Source organism: Pithys albifrons, chromosome 6 (assembly GCF_047495875.1).
Source record: "Pithys albifrons albifrons isolate INPA30051 chromosome 6, PitAlb_v1, whole genome shotgun sequence".
NCBI classification, from domain to species: Eukaryota; Metazoa; Chordata; class Aves; order Passeriformes; family Thamnophilidae; genus Pithys; species Pithys albifrons.
In genome coordinates, this window is record NC_092463.1 from 10,293,029 (window position 1) to 10,314,452 (window position 21,424).

The 21,424-nt window shown below is 39.5% G+C and overlaps 1 protein-coding gene across 1 annotated transcript in view; it reads right to left on the bottom strand.

Moving 5' to 3' along the window:
* The window catches only part of TDRD9 (tudor domain containing 9), a 79,411-nt gene that overhangs the window by 43,959 nt on the left and 14,028 nt on the right, over positions 1-21,424 (bottom strand). Inside the window, exons 2-5 of the mRNA XM_071559380.1 lie at positions 18,530-18,636; positions 2,941-3,038; positions 2,303-2,524; positions 431-553 (exon numbers count right to left, since the gene is read on the bottom strand). Of these exons, the coding sequence (XP_071415481.1) occupies positions 431-553; positions 2,303-2,524; positions 2,941-3,038; positions 18,530-18,636 (550 nt within the window). The remainder of the gene's footprint in view (positions 1-430; positions 554-2,302; positions 2,525-2,940; positions 3,039-18,529; positions 18,637-21,424) is intronic.

The window sequence follows — 21,424 nt, forward strand, 5'->3', positions numbered from 1 at the left end:
AGCTTTTTAGTGAAGTGACAGCAATAGCAATGAATCCATATGGGTGAACTGTAAATTCAGCCAAAAGATGGAACATGCAAAGGGGTATTTTTCAGGATATTCCTGAAGCATAAAGACTCTTTGTAATACCTAAGTGAACGAAAACTAGCTGCCTCTTCCTAATGACTCTAGCCAGGCAGGTTGTTGAATTCCATGAGGTGGATTAAAAAAACATATCAAAACATAAGCACTCACAAAACCCTCCCCACATGCTCAATTCTAAACTTGTTGCTCAAAGGAAGGCTGACACAAGCCTATTTCAGCAAATGTTAGCTCAGACAACTTATACAAAGCATCTTTACAAGTAGATGTCTGCTTTTCTCTTACATAGTAAGGGAGAAAAAAAGAGAAGGCTTTCTTAATATGAAACTTAACTTATTTAACAACTTACTTCATCAATGAAAATATGTGTGAATTCAGTTAGGCTCTTGGCAGAAACTACTTTCTGAAGAAGAACTCCAGTTGTCATATACAGCAGCCTTGTCTCCTTTGTTGAAATGTTCTCTAAACTTAACTAACAAATTTAAGAAAAACACATATAAGATGTATATAGTTAATATATTTACAGAAACATGCATTTGAAAGTACTCCAAAATGAAACAGTGCAAACCCACCAAAATTATTTACTCACACTTGTAAAAATCTCTGCACAGAAGTGTCCTCAAAGCCCAGATCCAGTTAATTGATTTTTCTTTGAGAGAAATTTAAAAAAACTAAAATTTAAAACTGTGAAGTTTATTATCAAAATTCCTTGCTAGGAGCTTTAACCTGAGAATTCTTTAAAGACTTCTAAAGGTATGGGCATGATCCTTTCCATTAATATGCAGAACATGAAAAATACTTTCCCAGAATGTACTAGACAGGAAAAGGAATGATCTGTAAGATACCACCAAGGCCAGGTAACTTATTCCTGAGAGGAAAGTTCTACAACCCTATGTTATGTAGTAGATTTTTGATTCCTGAAGTACTTCTGTAACTTCAGCTATGTCAGGTGCTGCCTATCCAGGCAGGCAGAGCTGTGACCATGTTTCACTTGCAGCTTTTACATTAGCCTAGAGCAGGCACATCCACACTCAGCTGTTTTACCTCCATTCCTACTCAGCTCACACAAGGGCTGCTGAAACAAGCACAGCACATCCACATACACTGTCCTGAAGACAGTTTGGAAGCACAGCTCCATTTTAGGTCTTCAAGACTCATTAGCCCAATGAATCAATTAAGCAATTTTTTGAATAATTAATTCAAGGTGTCAAATCACACCAAAGACTTTATGTGGAGCTTACTTTGGAAAAACCAATATACCTAACTGTCCTGGTATAGAGTTAATGTCTTCTTTGTAGCTGGTACAGTGCTGTGTTTTGGGGATTTAGGAAAACATTGATTACACACTGGTGTTTTGGTTGTTGCTGTCATGTTCATCCTAAGACAAGAAGGGTTTTATTGTGGTTTGTGCTCTGCCAGTAAGGAGATACACAAAAGAATTGTGAGGGAGCACTAGCTGGGACAGGTGACCTGAACTGGGCAAAGGGATACTCCACACCATAGCACTTCATGCCCAGTATGTAAACTGGGGATTTACCCTTTAAGGGGAACCAATCAGCAGTTTCAGGATGGGTCTGGCATCAATCAGCGGTTGGTGAGCAACTTTATAGTGCATCACCTGGGGGGTTTTGTTACTATTTTTTAATCATTACGTACTATTCTTATTATATTTTAAATTGTTTCAATTATTAAACTGCTCTTGTCTCAACCTACATGTTTTACTTTGATTCTCCTCCCCATTCCACCAGGTTTGGCAGGGGTGGGGTTAGTGAGTACCTGTGTGGTGCTCAGCTGCCAGCTGGGCTTAAACCACAACTACAGCCCATAGTAATGCTACCAATATGATAGCTGGAGGCTATTAATATTGGCTCAGTTAAAATTTGAGATAATGCCAGATCATAATCACAGAACTATCCTAAGCCTTCACCTCTCAGAACTGAAACTTGGTGATTAAGCATGAAGAGCCTTTTTACTTTGTTTTCCAATCTATCTGAAGAAAATTAAACTTTGTGTTTAAAACCAAAAAGAAAAAAGTATCTTTTCTATTACAGTATTTATTATAGATCCATCTGACATCTAGACAAAGAACAGCATTCAGAAAGGATGACAGTAAAAACCTTTAGATGGAAAAATGAAGCAATCAAGCCCCCAAAAAATCTCAGGTTAGCATAAAGCAAATAGCAAAATAAAAACATGCATTTTTAAATACAAATTTTTATACCTGGTATCCTACAAATCCACCCAGGGGCCATGATCGTTCCTTGCTAATCCACCTGGCAAGGCTGCTGGCACTGATTTTCCGAGGCTGGGTAACGGCAATGTTGCAGGGGAGAGATTGCTGCATGCAATAATCCAAAATATACTGTGGAATCTGTGTGCTCTTACCACTGCCAGTTGCTCCTTCTACAATCACAACTGGATTGTTCTGTATCAGAGACACTATCTGAAACAATTTTTCAAGAAAACTTGTCAGTCTGCAAAACAACTCAAAGCAGATTTCAAACAGGTTTGAAACATGAACAGCTTGCAGGCCACACATCAAATCTCTGCCGAACACTGTGCCATCTTTTCTAACATCTTCTAGGCATCTGGAGATAACTGGACTTGTGAAACACATCAGATCACAGAAAACAATATGGGAACATACTCACATATTTTTCACAAATACCAATAAAGTGTAATATCAATGATTTTTCCTCAAAGAATTTTTATACAGTGGTTTTGCACAAAGTTAAAAACATGAACAGAAGTTTCCTTCAAACAAACAACAACGAAAAAAGCCCAAAACCCCCACCCCCCAAACCACAACAAAACATTCTTTTCAGCTTTATTCCATGAGAGAAATGACATTGGCATTACCATTTCCCTGTGTTTAGCTGTAGGCATATCCAGATATTTATGTTTAATTTTTGGTATAGAAGTTGAACCACTTGATTCACACCGAGACATGGAAGTACCTAGGCATAAAAACAACCAAGAATAACTTACTTTGATAGAGAAAGAAAATTCAGCAGGAGACTATGATCACAATATTTGGAAACCTAACTTCTCTAAAATCGAATTGCACACTTGAGAGTATTAACAGAACAGCACTTTTAGTATTAGCAGACTGAAGATTTTCTATGTTTATTCAATTGGTGTTTTACTGAAAGCAACTCTGAAAAAACATTGCATCTGTATTTAAACCACCATCAGTGTAAGGTATGTAGAGAATTCTATACACTTTTCATTTAAAACACAGTATTTTTGCACAATTTGCTTTACAACTGCCAATTCTACCTATGCACCCAAGAATTCACAATACTGAAAAAATACACCTTTTTCATGTACTCATGTTTTTTCCTTTAAAGTCCATTGGATCCACAGTGCAAAATAACACATAATCTGAAAGGAAAGGCCATTACATTTCTACCACTTGGCAATCAAAACAAATCTGGAAAGCACAATGATGACCTTTCAGTGTGATACTGCATTCTGCAGTCTCTTGGCAGGAGTTAGTCACCATCATCACTGGGTAATACGGGACAAAAAAAAAATCTTACAGTGCCAGCATAAGTTTCTGCTCAGAGGTCTGCTGTCAGATTGACCATGAAAAACAAAAGTGCAGGTGTGAAGGCAAAAGTAGAAGGGGAAAACCTAAACAAGACTTTGCTAAGCAACAATTTTGCAAGTTACAATTAAACAATTTCAATTAAAAACCCCACTATGATGAAATGAAAACGAGGAATGCTCTGGAGGGGCGATGGGTGTCGGGGGCTCTGCAGGCACAAAGGGAGCAAGAAACTCTTGTCAGAGGGATCTCATTTCCACAGTGCATTTTTGCAGCAAGGCTGTCCCAAAATCTGTTGTAACCATCTTGGGTTGAGCTGGCAAAGTGCCAACTGCCCAATACAGAGTGTTCATCTCCCTGATGAGAAAAGGGAGAAAGGAAAAAACCTGGAAACTTAAACTAGGTTTATACTGAAACTAATTGTATATGTTTATACAGGAAAGAGAAAATTAAAAGAAAACTACAATGTGACACACACTAACACAAGTGGGATATAACAACAATTTTCTACCTCCCACTAAAACCAGATTTCATTACTCTAGATGCATAAACCACCCCAAAAGACACCCAGCCAAGAACAGAAAGAATAGCAACAAAATGTTTCTACTTCCCTGAACTAAAATAAAATGCAGAGTAGCAGTGACAGCAGCAAGGCCCAGGACAGCAGACATGATGCCAACCCCTCCTAGTCCGGCTTTTGTATTTGAGATGATGTTGGAATACAGTATGGAATACTATTGGCCATAGCAGGGATCTGTCAGCTGGCCCAGCCCAGCCCAAGTCAGCTGATAGTCTCAGGCCTGCTCTGAAATCTCACCTGTGCAGCAAGGCAGTCCCAAAATCAATTTCTCCTGTCATGTACCAAATCTTTTATAAGACTTTAATCTGACTCTGAAAAGAATTGGACTTATTTTTGGTGCTAAAAATTTAGCCCCATTCACTGGGGGTATTGGTGCAAATTCAGAAACATCTGCAGTAACCCCAAAGCAATTTCTGTTTACAATAAAACAAAAAAGTCACTTTTAAAAGATTAGAAGGCTGATACTTGTTCCCTCTTAAGTACATGAGCAATAGCACTCAATATAATACTGGAGGTTGAGGGGGGAGAGAGAAGTCTTAAATTAAGATAACCAAGTGCACTTAACATACTCCATGAATAAAAAGGCTTCACAATGGCCCCGTCTCTGCCCTGTGAGCTGGCACAGCAGAATATCCCAATGATTGTGGTACTGTGGTTCAGCCAAGTTCTAGTGCTTAACATGATGCAATTAGCAGGAAAACTCAAATCACTTGCTCATTTTCTGATTTTAACAAGCAAAATACAGGTTAAAAATAGGATGTAATTTCTAAGCAAAGCACTGACTGTTTGTCTGAGCAAATTTAAACCCTTGGGATCTTCTCATGACCAATCACACCCAGGATGCTGCCGGAACTGGCTTTAACTGGCGCTCTTGGTAGCTCAGAACTAAGAAAAAGGACTAAGAAAAAGTGACTCAACACCTCCTGTCGTGTTTGACTGCAAAGTTTGCTTAACTTCATGAGCAAAGGCACTCAAGGAAGTCTGCAGGAGACTTGAAGAGTGTCTGAATGTCTGAGAAGCAGCAGAGGAGGCAGGGACTTGGCTGCTGAGCATCACCTCTGCGAGACAAAGCAACTCAAGCTGATAAAAGACATCTCAGCAGCTCCCTTTGATGGGACTCCAAAAAATCCCCCAAAACAACCTACAGAGCTCTGGCTGCCTGCCTGATTTTTATTATTCCTCTTCCTCTCTCTGTCAGTGTGTAAGTAACACTTGTATACTGGGAACCACATGAATGGTGAACACCTCGTGGTTTGGGAAACCTGAGCCCAGTTGTGTAGGATTAGGAGCAATTCCCTGGATGTCTTCTGGCCTTCCCTCTGTCACACTCTAATGTGGTTTGCCCTCAGTCCAGAGGACACAGATTTGATTCTCTTGTGAAAATGAGGTGACAAAAGAGAAGATTTTTATCATGAGGGTGTTAAAATGCTGGCACAGGTTGCCCAGAGAAGCTGTGGCTGCCCCATCCCTGGAAGTGTCCAAGGTTGGACAGGGCTTTGAGCACCCTGGGCTATGGAAGGTGTCCCTGCCCATGGCAGGGGGTGGAACCAGAGGATCTTTGTGCTCCCTTTCAACCCAAACCATTCTGGGATCTCTGTCTTAGAAAAAGAAATCTATAAATTTAACAACAACTCAATAATTTAAAGTCCTGTGGAAGTTATTCTGAACTCCTCTTTTAAGGTGAGCCCTCAGAAAACCCAGAAAATTGTAAGAATGCAGGAGCCACAGAAATGTGGAAGAAAAAAATCTGAGCACCCCATGACAGGAAGAAGATTCTTGCAGGTTAACATCTGCTCAGTGAAGAAAGACAAACACACAGAAACCATTATTATACAAAATGATCCACTGAAATGTTATTTAACTCCATTTCCTCTGGCTAACTAATTACAAGAGCCACACCATCTCCCAGAGACTGACTGCAGGAGTTGTGTGTTGCACCTCTGGAAATAAAAGCAATCTGAATTTTAACTGCAGCACAACAAAAGCAGTGACACCAGCTGAGTTCTCTGTGCAATGTTTGTTTCTGCTTTTATCCTGCACTTTTCCCCTAATTCCTGCCAGAATCTCTTTGTGATATGAATTCCAAGCTGATTATGTTTTGACTTACTAAGGTGATTTCTGCAAGAAAATTGTTTTCAAGAAACACATGCAGAAACATTTTCATTAAAAATCAAATTACTATAAATCACAAGCAGCTTATTACTTGTTTCTTGGTGCAAGACAATTAAAAGATAGACTTGCTGATTTTTATTCCCAGTGCAAAAAATGACATCTTACAACTCACATCAGAGCTGAACACAAGATAAACGAAATATTAAAATTCATTCTCCTGGGCTGCAGACTTCAGTAGCAACGTGCTCCAGGTTGCTTTGGGATTTGATGGCAAGTTAGAAGAGATTTATGGGACTGAGCTTAATTAATAGAGCAGTTTATCCAGCTGAACAGACATGAAAATCTCATCTAGCAAGTTTAAAAACTACCATTGCCAAACTGATTTAAATTGAGATGTCACCCAGCATTACCATCTTCTCTATTTTAGTCCAAATCCAAACCTTCATCCCCTCCAAAAATTGTGATACCCTTCCACTAATTTTCCCCTCTCTGTACCATTTGAAAACCAGGTGCTATAAAATATTAAACAATCAGGAATTCAAACTGTTGCTCCGGTTTTCTGAATTTACAAAACTATAGTTATTCCTCAATTCTACCTCACTGAAAATAATGGATTTTTCTTACTGGCACCAACTGGAGAACAACCTTTTTTTTTTTTAATATCACTCTCTGCCAAATTACTACAAGTGATCTAAACAAGTTACCCATTACTCAGCAAAACTGGCACAGAAAAAAGGACCATTTTTTTGCCCTCTGTTACAAAACCTACTTGCCAGTTACAGATGACCAGCCTGATGTTACGAGCTCAGTGTTTTAATTAAAATCTCTCTGTGACCTTGATTAAATAAACATGATGACAGATTGGCCTTTTACATGTGTAATTGTGAACAACTATATTTTCAAGTCCCATTTCATCCCAACACTATTTCATATTACAAGCTTTGTCCTGCCTGTTGCTCCTTTTCAGTCACTCCCCAGGAACAAACACATCTGGAACTGGATTGCTGCACCTGGAATACCCACCCTGAATCCCAGACTTGGGAAGGACACAGAAAAATGTGGTTATGGATGCTCTTTTTCAAGTTAAAAAAGTATCTATTTAGTACAGGCTCAAATAAAGTGAGTTATTGACCACGAGGAGATTTTGTTGTCTGAGCAAAGCAGGTCCAGTTGTGCAGACACAGAGGGAATTTGGGATGTGCTGGAAAATACAGCCATTGCTGTCAGAGCTTCCACATGACAGGAATGTTAGTAATGCAAAGAGTGGGAGAAAACAAAACCAACAGCAGGGACAAAAACAGAGCACACAGAACCAGAGAGGATCTCGAGCTGGAAGGGACCCAGGAGCATCATCAAATCCAACTCCCTGCTCCTCACTGGAGCACCTGAAACTCAACAGTACAGAGTGACAGGACAAGGGGTGGTGGCTTTAAAGTGGCAGAGGGCAGGGTTAGATGGGATATTGGGAAGAAATCCTTCCCTATGAGGGTGGGCAGGCCCTGGCACAGGCTGGGCAGAGAAGCTGTGGCTGCCCCATCCCTGGAAGTGTCCAAGGTTGGACAGGGCTTGGAGCACCCTGGGCTAGTGGGAGGTGTCCCTGCCCATGGCAGGGGGTGGCACTGGATGAGTTTGAAGGTCCATTCCAACCCAAAGCATTCCATGATTCTACATGACTAAGAGCATCATCCAGACCCTTCCCAAACTCTGAAAGGCTTTGTGCCATGAACATTCTGCTTTTCAACTATTGTGGAAAAAACAGGTATTTCACACTTCGGCAAGTGCTCCCAAGTTTTTCTATTCTATCACAGGAATTTCTCTGTTTGACTATCCAAGCAAGGCAATTCTAAGCAATTGTTAGATGATGGAAGAAAAATGGGCTCTGTGAGTCCTTAAAATGCAACTGGGAAGACTGAAAAATTAAAGAAAAATCCCCAACAACTACCTCTGTCTCCTGTGAAATAACCCATTAAAAAAGGACACTATAGAAAATGTACTCAAAACAGCTGGATAAACCTCTTAAGCTATGGATTTTATATGAATAAAATTCAATTTTTTAAACTGACTTCCTTGTTCGTAACAAAACCATCTGATGAGCTGTGCAGCCAAGCTGACCATGAACCCTCCTTTGCATGGGATGGACTAGGGATGGTGTCAGACAGAAAGAACCCCCAATGCTGCCAAATTCTGGTATATGACCAAGTTCAACAATTGTGTCCCTGAAGTGCCACCCTGTGCTCCCTCATTCCATTTCTGTTTTGTTCTCTCACATGCACACAACATACAGCACAGGTCCTAAAAATAACATCAGAGGAGACAGAGTGGGGTTTGTGCTTTGGGGGTTGGAGAGGTGGGGATGGAGCTGCCATCCAAAGACATCTGCCTGACAAGCAGGATCAGTGTTTTCAAACATGATAGTGTTTATTCCCCTCCTAATGGGAATTGTAAGCTTTTCTCACCACGTCCCAAACCAGCAGCTGGGGACTGTGCCTGCCAAAGGGATAAGGATGGGACTGGAAGGCAAGGAAACCACATTCCAAGCTTCTCAAAACGCTTTTAAAGCAAAAAAAAACACAGAACAAAATGTATTTATAGAGCTTTGGACACAATAGCCAGACTGTCTGAGCAGCATCCTTGGGCATCCTTTCTAGTTTTACACCACAGCAATGAGCAGTCTGAGCTCTGAATGTGAGCATTTACACTGGTATCACTTATTAGCACACTCCCTACCACTGCCATAAATGCAGCAGGTTGAATCTTGTTTTCCAGTGCTTCTCCAGACTTCCAGTTCCATTTATTGCACAAAAAGATGACACATGGATTTTACAACATTTAACATGGGAGGATTTCACTGTGCTGACAGTGCCCTAATAGTTTTTGTCTCAGAGACACCCAGATCTGTCTCACAGTAATGTAGGAGGCTGACAGCACTGGCACATGCCAACAACGGTGAAAGGCTCTGCCAGAGCATCAATAAAATCTTTCATTAATTCACCTGGACAGGCAAATTGCACAAGTGAATGATGTGGTTTGTGCCCAAAGAAAAGTGCCCTGAACCAACACTTAGATGAACGCCTGTGCCAAATTACATGCACTAAATATCTAATACAGGTAATAGCAAATGCTATTATTTCCAAAGCATGGAAAATGAACTCCCTTTTCCCCATAAATTCTCAAAAGCAAGTTCTCCCTGCAACCAGTGATCAGAGATTGTTATTACCATCCCACCAAACAATCTGTATCATTCTAATTAAATAGCAAACCATCTGAAAATCTGCTCATTATGAATCTGCATCCTGTTTATTCTGAAACTGGTGCAAAGATTTTCTGTTCTTTCAGTATACACTGAATAGGGCCTATGGTAAAGGAACTGTATGAGTTAAAGAATTCTTAACACTGGAATCTTGGATGCTGTACCCGAGTTTTGTACTTAGATGCTGTGAGTCTGTTATGTGGGGTGATGGTTTGTGACAGGACTAAAAAAGAAAAAAAAAGTAAGAAAAAAGAAAAAGAAGACAAATGGAAAAAAAAGAGCAGTGCACTAGTCAGACAATCCCCTGCATCACACAGACCCTCTAAGAGATTACACCTGGCTCCCAGTGAATTGAAGGGATTTCAGGAGATTTCCACTGTTAAACAGCTGCCAAAGACTGAACATTCACATGGACAGTTACCAAGGCTCTGCTATTAAAGCTCACAAGGGGCTGAGCAATAGCCTTCATACTTCTTGCTTTTCCTGTGTGCTGCTTCATATCCCCATTTCATGTCTAGGTTGTTTTCTTGCATCAGTTCTGAGCAGCAATTTTGTCTCTGATTCCTCCAACATTTCCTTTTGTAAATCCTCCTCTGTCAGCATTTGTCTGTTCAATCATGGTCTTCTCCTGCCCTTTTTAAAATCTGGCCCGTCCCAACCTTGGCCATCTGCCCCAAAGCAGGTTCTCAGGTCATTCTTCTCTTGGAACTTCTTTCCTGTTAGGTTTGTCCATCTCAATCCTGCTAGTGAACCCTCCAGGATAAAGAAAAAATACCCTGTGAAGAAGAGGGTCACAGTCCAGGAAAATAAAAATTGGAATTTATATACTTCAAAATTCACTCCTGAAAGGTTGTGACAAATGCCTGAGTTCTCACTAGACCTGCAATATTCCCGAATCCTGGCAATTCCTTCAACATCACTAGAATCTGAATCTATCCCTTCTGAAACTTTCGTTCCTACGTTAGTCACTGCTTTTCCTCCATTCCTCAATATCCACCAACTTCACATTTATTAATTTTAGTGTTCCATCCTCACCAGAATGACCTTCCCCATTCCTCATTCTATCTATGCACTTGTTTACTCCTGCAGCCAAATTTATTTCAACAGAATTAAAATCAGTATTCATCTACTAAGAAGAAATCTCTTCTATTTCCCAGCTCCTGAGGCTTTTAAAGTTTTTCATGAGCAATGTTTTACTTTAGTGTGGCTGTACAATTCCCTAACTCAGCCCACAAACCAAAACCACTTGGCACCTGGACAGCACGTCCTAACAGAGCTGGAAATAACACATGAAAATACAGACTGTGTGATAAGATGTTGAGAGGCAGCAGCTGCTGCTGGAGACAAGAGGTGCTGAGAAAAATGAATGTTTCAGTGCTGAAACCACAGAGGAAAATCAGGTAGAACAGCAGCCTCCTTGTCCTCCTGTAATATTCCAGCAGAGCTTTGAAAGTGCCCCAACCCCACTAATGGGGATAATGGGAAGGTCCTGACAGCCACAAACAGCTCTGCTTCTGGCAGCTCTCACAGACAAGGGGCAGAGAGAGACTGACAACAGCTCAAATGTGCCGTTTAACACACCAAGAGCAGGAACTCCAGTGGTTCAATCCCTTCAGGGGCATTACAACACTTCTACAAGTCATTCTCTCAGATTCCTTTGAACCCTTTCTTTACAGCATGTGAGTTCAGAGGAGGCTGCACATCCCTGCTCAGCTGGATTCCTGCACCAAAGCACCACCGAAGTGGAAGGATGTTACTGCTGACTTCTCACAATTGGAACATGAGGACAAAATCTCTCTCACCTTTACCATGTGAATGACACAGTATTACAAGCTGAGATGTGATTTCCTTTCAGCAGAAGGCCTCTGGAGAGGTAAATGTTCTTAATTCAATCAACTCCTGCATCTTCAGTCATGGAATGAAAGTTAAGCAGTCAGCTAGCTAAGGGTGAGATACTTAATCATGGGCTTAGGTCATACAGTCCCTCACTGTCTCCCTTCCACCCAAAACTATTGCACCCAATACCCCCCAAAAAGGCTTCACTCGGTGTTAGAACACAGGAACACAACAGAGAAAGTATTTGCTGAGAATTGCTCTTAAGACTAAGTTGTTACCTTTCTGAAACCAATTCTGCGAAAAAGATTCAACTGCTCATGCTCTTCATTGATGACCTTCCCTGCCCGAAAAAGTCAAATTGTCTTCATGTGCAGGTAGGATTTAGCTACTGACAACTCAGACCTGATATGAGATGGGCAAAAAATATCAGTGACAACACATTCCTGTGAGGGACAGTTAAACCCGAGTGCTGCTTTGAGCTGTCACTGCACAGTGAGTTATGGGAACAGCTTGGGGTCTGGAGAAAATAAAACACAGCAATTGAAGGCTGTAGTGCAGAAAACGTTCCCTCTAGTTGCTTGCAAGGCGAAATTCTCCCAAAGCTACCTCCATAAACAGGTCAAAACAGCACACTTTCCTAGAAGTCTAAATATTGGCATGTACAGCCACTGAAATAAATCCACACCTATAAGAAAGAATCCCCAAACACAGACACGAAGCTCATGTATCTGCATAGCCCTGTAATATGGCATTGCTGTAGCAGACAGTTTGCAAGGCCTCAGGACTAAGGCATGTTGAAACTGCTCTCCTTGAACTTTTCTTCATTTGCCTTCACTTTTGCTTTACTTGGCCTAGTTGTGACAGGAATTCAGTGTAGTGTGGGGATATAGAGGTCTGGTACAGTAACAGAGACCTTGGGAAGCAGAGACATGAGAAGTGGCATGGAAGAAAGTGGATGTGGGGTAACAGATAAAGAAGTAACCTGAAGCTTCAGACCAATGAAGAAATGGAAAGCTCTAAATGCATGTTAGCAAACATATATACGTAATAGCCTAAGTGGAAGAAAGAAGGAAAAAGAATGAAGCAGAGAGGAAGCAGAACCCAACAAGTATTCCTCCCAGCAAAGGGTTCCAGAAGCAAATAACTCTCCATGAACATCCCCACCACTGCCACCGTCAGGGTGAACCCACCAGCCTCAGCACCCAAAGCAGCTCATCCAGAGACAGGTGTCAAACTAACAGTGAAACAACCATCACAGCAGCTTTTTGTGGGGACTGACAAAGAGCTGCCTAAAGCACCAGATCTGTGTCAAAAGAGCAAAGTGACATCCATTCTATAAATGAAAGGACAGAACTGAGTCTGAAGCAGAGTTGGACAAAGCAAAGGGAGGTGACAGATTTAAGAGGAAAAACTAGTTTTAGTTTTCACAAGCTAAGAAGAAACAACAGAAGGCTCACAAAACAATCTGGCCATAACTGCATGAAAGTTTTGACAGAGTTGGCAAGTAGAGGTAGTAAAGACAAACAGATAAAGTATGTTAATCAAGGAGTTTAAAGGAAATGACAGAATATAGTTCTCCTGCAACAATTTCAGTGATTAACAATGTAGACATGTCCAATGCACACAAGTATTTCTGTGAGAGTCCCATCCCTCTAGGATTTATAGTTGTTCAAATTTACAAGTTATTTAATTACAAACATTTAGCAGAAGACAGATAAAAAAATGCAATTTTATTACTTCAGTATGCTAGATCTGGTTAAAAGTAATTAAGATACAGTACTTCTTTTTATGACTTTATTTCTTCACAAAATAAACAGACTAGAAAGAAAGAAATCTAGTATTCTTTTTACAAAGCCAATAATTACTTTAAAATAAAGGCTATAACCTCAATAACTGACTGCAGTTATAGCTCCCTTTCATTGGAAAGGTTGTTAACAACCTGACACAGCAGTGAAGGAGCAGGCAGAACATCTTTTGTCTTTGTACTACACCTGACTGTGCTCCGAGCTCCCAGATTGTCTTAAAGCATCAGAGAATACAAATTAAGTTATTCTCACATTTAAACAAACCCTCACAACCTGAACAGTTCACCAGGACAGTTGCCTAAAGCACTAAAAACCAGTTCCGCCGAAGCCACACTCTGCAACAAGACAAGTCCTTTACCTGGACTCTCTAATGCAACACTTAAAGGTGGTCACTGCACAAGGATTTAATTGGCACTACTGAACACATACAAAACCAGAACTTAATAGCAGCATGCCTTAAAAATATTAACTGCCCTTCTGAAAATACTTTTGGTCAAGTTTCTAAATATATTCCCCAGAAAAATTCCTATCTAGCATTCTGTCACAGCAACACTGTACAGAGGCTGACTGGCTTCCCTTTGGCACAAACATGTCAGTTCTGAGACATCCATAGCTCTGTGTGATTTGGCCAATGCTGGGAGAAACCTCAAGCTGCTGCAGAACACACTCCATTGTCAGCAGATTCCTGCTAAACCAAAACAGCCTTCTCACCTCTACCAGGTTTTCCATGAAACAACTGCAATTTCGAGAAGTGTGTTAGAAGGATACAACAGAAAACAGCAATTTTTTTAAAAGTGGTTATAAATAAGGAGGGAGGGACAACAACTTTTAATGGTAGAAATCACACAATAAACCTCTGTAATTCAGTAAAAAGAGTGCATCAATAAGAAATCATTAACCTAAATTTCAAGTAAACAAATTATTTTAAAAATACAAAGGAACAAACCAGAAACAAAAAAACAGTCACCAATATTCATGCACCTGCTGAATAATCAGATCAATTTAATCAATTTTGTAGATACAGTCACTGATAAGATGTAACTGTTTTTATATCATAGTTCAAGGACAGCAACATCCTACCTTCCCCTAAACACAGAAGCTTGGGAAAAAATTATAACAGAAGTAAATGGTGATCCAGTGTTAAACACCATCAACATGCAGTTTGAGAACTGACAGCCATACAACCACACAGCACATGGTGAAAGTACTAAAAACTGTACGGTTTGTTTTTTCCTCTCTTCAAGACATGTACACTGCACTTAAACTGAAAGAAACATTACTGAGTTTGCCTGGGGGACTAATACCATGACAACTGTTAGACTTCTGTCTAGAGCAGACAGTAAAGACTTGGGCCTCAGTACACTGGCAAGTTCAGATGAACACTGACATGATCTAAAGCCATGACAATGCCCACCCTAACACAGTGACAGCACAAAATTAATCAGAAATCTGATTATCAGAGAAAGAAAAACCAAAACAGGGACATGGAACTTGCGTAACCATCTTAAAAGACCCTACAGGTTTCACTTTTATTTTTTAAAAATGAATGGTGGTGTTCTGATCTACAAACACTTGCTGCAGAATAGGAACACTTGAATATACAACCCTATGAAGACTTCCAAGGTTATTCCACTCATTTAAATAACATTCAACCATGAACTCTATTATACACATTGTAATTGCCTTCAACTGTTCAGTTTTGCCTGGGGTTTTTCTTTTGGATTTTTTGTATCTTACATACAATAAAAATTGCCAAAAGAGAACTGGTCTTCTCTAATACAGAGGCATCTACAGATTCAAGAAGCTAAAAGACTACAGATTAAGCAGCAGGAAAGTCATGAACTTTGTGGTACCCAAATATTTTGGTGTTCAAGAAGTATTAATGCCAATCCAAAATAAAAAAATGCCATTAAATTCTCTATTCAGAGTCAGTGCAAAAAGAAACAGAAAACTCAGTTATGGGGAAGATCAATTTGCCTGCTCACTTGCTTTTCAGTTATTGTGAAGGTTCTGCAGACATTTCTTGACTGCCATGACTAAAACACTCCAATTCCCATGGAAAGAGCCATTTTCCAGTATACTGTAGCCCATATAGCAGATGCATTCCCTCTAGTACCTGTTTCCTGAATTGAATTTGAAGAGATCCTTTTAACACAAGATTAGATTCTTGTATTCACCAGTTCTGGGAGAAGACATTACACAGCTGGATCTTGGTATCTGCCACTAAGCAAATTAAAATGAGATGATTAATTGAAATACACTTGGAAGTACTGTTTAGGTGAGTCAAATGAGATGCTTATTACATCACTGATCATTCTTCTGCCAAGCTACAAAGTGACTACAGTGAGCAAGGAAGCTCACAGGAAAGGCAACATACAGGTAACAACCAGGCTCCTACACTGAGTCACAAAGCATAAGGACTTCCCAGTACATCACACTACTGCAGTCATAATGCCGAGTACATGAAATTGCAGCTGACTGAGCCCTTAAGAGCTTAATCCAGAGCCTGGGCAAAGCAATTAAACTTCCTGAGTGCAGAAAATAGGCTAACAATTTTCTGCATCTTGAAGTACTGACTGCTGAAGGATGAGCACAGGTAATACCAAACTTCCTAAAGAAAACACTTTACTAGCGAGACTTCTCTGCTGCAACCCTCTTCAACTTGCATATACAAAACGTTTTGAGATGAAATCTGTACTATGATAATTTTTCTGGCATGCATCTGTTCCGAATCCCAAACACTTAAGGAACTCTAACTTCAGTCCTTTCATGGCAGAAATGATATTTAAATTACTTCTTCTCCGTACACAATTACTTTACATGGAACCTAGAAGGCCTCCAGGACAGATCCATTTAATGGTACGAAAATAATGCTGATTAAGAAAAAAAAATTGCCATCCACAAAGCTGCATGAAAATAATTATATAGGCATCCTTTACAAAATGGGAGGAGGGAGATTCATTAAGGATTTTAGAAGCTTTCTTAAGGGCAGTATCATTTACACCTTGTTCTGGAGAAGACAGAACTCAAAATGCCATTTCCCGATGATATGTTTTCCCAACAGACAAGCAGATCAGGCATTTCTGTTTGTCCTTTCAGTATAAAACCATATGCTCGTTCAGAGAAACTGGAAAGCACAAGATTTAAACTCAACAGGATTTCATAAAATAACAAGGCATAAGCAATACAAACAACAGTTTCAGTAACTCTGGAAGATTTAAAAGAGGCTGGCAATTGATACAGAAGGCATCATCTACAGTTAGAACAGCAACTCCAAAAGAAAGAAGCTACAAAAAGGGTAGCAATTCTGAACCTTCAGGGCAAATGAGCTTCTCATTTCCATGTTATGAAGGTTATTTCTTGACTACATTTGCATTCAACATAGGTTGTGGCCTTGATAAATCCTTGATCATTTATGACAATTCTCATGTTCTTAAAGAGAACATACACCTCAAGATCAATATAGCTGATAGCTACAATTAAGTCTTGGAGCTCTTGAAATCTGCACAACAAGCACATTACTATTTGAGAGCACCAGTCTCAAATGTGTAACAACATACACATTTATAACTTGTAAAATTAACAGCAGAAATCTTACGCTCACTCACTGAGCTTTTTTGCTCTATTATCTTAATATAACATTTCTTCATCTGCCTGTAAGTCAAAAGTGATACCAATAAGAACCAGGGTTCTCTGAAGTTTTTATGTTATTCTGCATCTAGGTGGGATTTGGCAGCTCAGTCTCAGAATGCCGCAGGAATGTTCCAGTCCTGTTACTATCCAGTTTGCTGAGAGTCTGCCACTGGATCGTACACAGCTGGGAGCAGAGCTGTGATGAGAGCGGGCAGGCATCACCACTGCACAGAACAGCTCCTGGAGCAACAAGGCTCCAGACAATGACACAGACAAAGACTAAAAGGGGGGAAAGGCGGTGGAAGGAACTAAGGTAAATATCTAACATAATAATAAGGGAGTATGTAATATGCCAGTATGTTACTTATTTTTTAGGCCTATTTGCTAATTAGATGCTGTCTAAGTCAGTTATAACTGGAAGGCAAGAATAATATTAGGAGGTATAAATTTCAAGGGAAAATATTTTAGAGTAGACCAAGAAAACAATAGGTATTTATAAAATAAAGTACCAGGATGACTACACAGAAATATTTCCTAAAAAGTCTAAGTTATAACTCCGTTTCTTTTACAGAAGGAACACTGCTAGCATCTGTTCCATTCAAAGTTATGTAGGCTACAAGTGATCCCAAATTAGGTTGCTAGCTTACTTTAGGCAGAATTCTGATTCAATAGGTGACATTAAGTGATCTGTGGGTATTTCACTGCATTAATCAGTACCACTACACTATTAAAGAAACATCTAAAGAACTTACACTTAGCTTGTTGCTGTCCTTTGGCTAGTAAAGCACACAAAAACTAAAGAACACCACATACCTTAACTAAAACACTGGAAGCTCTTTCCAGTCCCTTTATTCTCCCATTTTCACCTTTCAATTCCTCCTCTGCCACAAGCTTTATGCAATGTCAAGTGAAGAAGAGGCAGTATTTTGTGGTTAGGAGAGAAGATGAGGTGCACTGCACATGCTGAACAGGCCAACTGCACCTGCTGCCTCTCAGCTGGTGCCAGACACAGCAAATGGCTCCATCAGCCACATGATCTCCAGAAGCACTGAAGGACAGTAACTTAAGAAAATTTCTCAGTTTGCCAAATTTTGTATATCAGCAAAGGCACATAAAAAGTATTAACAGATTGACACAAAGAACAGACACAAAACACATAAACGTCCTTTTCTTGGGAAATCAGCTACATTAACAAATCTGGAAATTAAGAGGCACAGCAGAGTTTGAAGCTGAGTTGCCCTGACAAGTGAGTCAGCCTCAGACTGATTTTACCAGAGCTCCTAGGAAAGCAGTGCAATCAAATTGCTTTCTAAAGGCAGTTCAAAGCAATAATCAAGTACACACAAAAATAACATGGATAGAAAATGGGAAAGCAGAACAAAGACATTAATCTAATGAGTGTTATCTCTTCCTTGCAGACTTATTTCAATCACAGATCTACATTTATCAATACATTAAGCCAGACATATGCACATTTATCTATGCAACTGCAATATATGTTGTAGTTTCCAGAAAATAAGGTCTTTTTAATACCATGCCTTGATATATAAAACTAATACACATACATCATTAAACAAACGAGAAATACACAGTAGGGTTTTATAGTTTTGAATAGTGGAGATTGGGGAAAAGACTGCAGGACGATAAAAGACAAGTGCATCTGATGATAATATTTTTTTTACCTGGTTTATAGACAAGCTGATTGTTTCCAGCTACATCTAGCTCTCGTTCCTCTGCTTGTTTGTATTTCTCAGCATGTTCAGTTCCAACACTCTCTGTGATGGGCAACCTGAAAAGAAATGATAAATCAGTGCTTCCTAAACCAAGTAATTTATATCTCTGAGAATAACAGCATTACACAGGAAGTTCAGAGTCTCCATGTCATGCAGTAACTACTTCAATGAACAAACTTCAGAAAAAAAATTTGTCTCTGCACTTTGATACTAGCCCGAGGAAAATGCCACATTAAATCTTTTTGTATACACTCAAAAACATTGAGCACCCAAAATATCATCCTTTAGGTTTTAATACCCAGGAATTTCTCTTCTGAGAAAGACTACTATTTCTTCTGAACAAAGATAAAACAGCTTTTGTTTCTCCAATTCTTTGCACAATACAATTAGGAAAATATAGGTTATTCTTGCACAATTTCCTGGAGACAGGGGAAGTAGACAGGAGCAAAAAGAATCTTCTCACTGTTTTGAGGGAAAAAATTTTGACTTTTAGTCAAGAGATGACAGTGGTCAGGGGAAAAAACCAACAATGTCCACATGAGCACCAGCTGCCAACTTTGAACAAGAAAACCACAACACCTGCATCGCTCAAACCCTCTGGAATGCCTGGAACATGGAACACCACTCAACATTGGCAGGAATCTGAGGTACAATATGGAAAAAAATCCTGTCAGACTGCTTATAACATAGGTCATTGCACTGAGCATACACTAAACACAAATTAAACCCAAAAAGTCAACAATGGTATTGAAGTCAGGCACTCAGTAGCTGAAAATGCCACAATGAAGCTTGGATGCACAACCTCACTTTGGCAGCATCATATGCACATACTATATATATATATTTTAGTGATACAGCCAATTACTTTTCCACTTCCATAAACCTGCAGCCTCACTGAGTGCACTGGACACACATCTTCGGAACACGCACAAAAAAAAAGGAGTTATGCAGCAAAAACAACTTGTCCTTTGGTTCTCTGTGAGGAAGAAAAGCCATCCAACCCAGGCAGCCAATGCTATCACAGAAGAGCAGGTCTTGTTTGACTGTCAGAGCCCTGAGCAAGAGCAAATAAATCACTTCAAGAGAAAAGTCCCATTGAGGGGCAGAGGCTAAGGGTGAGAAAAGAGAACTGCACTCCGTGTTTGCAGTCAAGACCTTGCAGACACATCAGTATTTAAGCAGCAGCTGAAATCACCTAACAAAGCGGGGGGGATGTTATATATATACGTGTGTGTGTGTGTGTGTATATATATAAATAAATATAAAATGTAGTTATTTACTATCTCCTGGATATGGAGCATCAAGCATTTCAAAACAGGCTCCCAGAAGGATATATGTACTTTGAAACTTCCCCTGCACAGTTCCAGGAAAATAAGGACAATATTACCTCAGTGATTTGTGAGACTACATTAATTTTTTTTGTTGTTGTTGCTGTTTGGATATCTGAATGTTTTATTTCAGAAATTAGGTTTTCTGTCTTCAGAAGGCAGCACGCAGTAAATAAACCCCAGGCTACACAATGAATAAACAAAATATTTAATAGCCAGTCATTAGGAATGAACATTGTGCACTTGATGTACCAAATCAGGTTGCAGTCTTGGGAAAAATCATATGCAACTGGAAAATTGCATATGGGAATATAAAATGAACAAACAAGCTTCATTATATCATTTCTTGATGTTTTAATGCTGAACTTTGCAGCATTAGTAAATTTAAAAGCTTATAGAAGAATGAAAGGCTTTAGGCAAAATGAAAAGAAATCACTACAAAGCCCTCTGGAACTCTCCTAAATCATCCCAACAATACAATCCTTTCAAATAACCATTAATAAGCCAGTATCATCCTATATATACCTGGATAAACAGAAAGAGATTTCCATTAGGTCGTAATCCAGTGATTTTCAACAAAATTTGCTGAAATCAGAGGAATAAGAAGATTCAGAAACTCATATCCCTTCCAGGCTAGGAAATGGCAACGCTAATGAAGGGACTTCTCTGGATTCTACACACAAAGCACATGTCTGTCTGATACACCAGTTATCTTCCTCCCACTTCTATTCCCTCAGACAGAGTGGAAAACTGCCATGTGGTACACCTGCCCTGTTATAGTATATATTCCTTGGGCTTTCCAAATTCCAGCCTTTTCAGCTGCATGTACAAAACACAGTTAAAATTCTACCACATTAAGAAGCAGTAAAAAGTATTTTTGTGACTAACGTGATCAATGAAAATTTGAAGTCATCAACTGAAGTAAATGCAGGAGATTTTAGATTGTTCTGTTTTTATTTCCTTCTCTCTCATTTAAAAAAGTAGGTGAAATCAATCTTATTCAAATCAAGGGCACATTTCATTCTCAAAATCAGCCAGATTTCTATGGCTGAGCCTGCAAACGTGACATTATGTCCACCCCAAGCAGACAAATGCAGGCAAAATTATAAAGTTACTGAGAAAACAATTAATAATTTCACTCAACAAGTAACTCTTGCTACATTGTGCCATCTGTAAAAAACCACAGCAGCTGCTTATGAAGCAGCAAAGAGAACTTTGAGCCTGACAGCAGTGTCCAGCAAGAGCCCTTCTACCAAGGCAAAAAGGTACACAGCATTCCTCCTCTTGGTGAAGAATTAACACTGCTACTTATGAGATAAGAGAATACTTCCCTTATTCCATTTCACATAGTTTAACTACTACAACATTTTTCTGAAGTCTGATTGATCTCAATACCTATGTCCAGTCAAACTAATTTGAGCATTTGATTGAAATAAAACTTTTAAACATAAATTAAGTACAGCCACCACTTTGGGGGAATTACTAGAAGGGAAACAGTTTAAGACCAGCAACTATT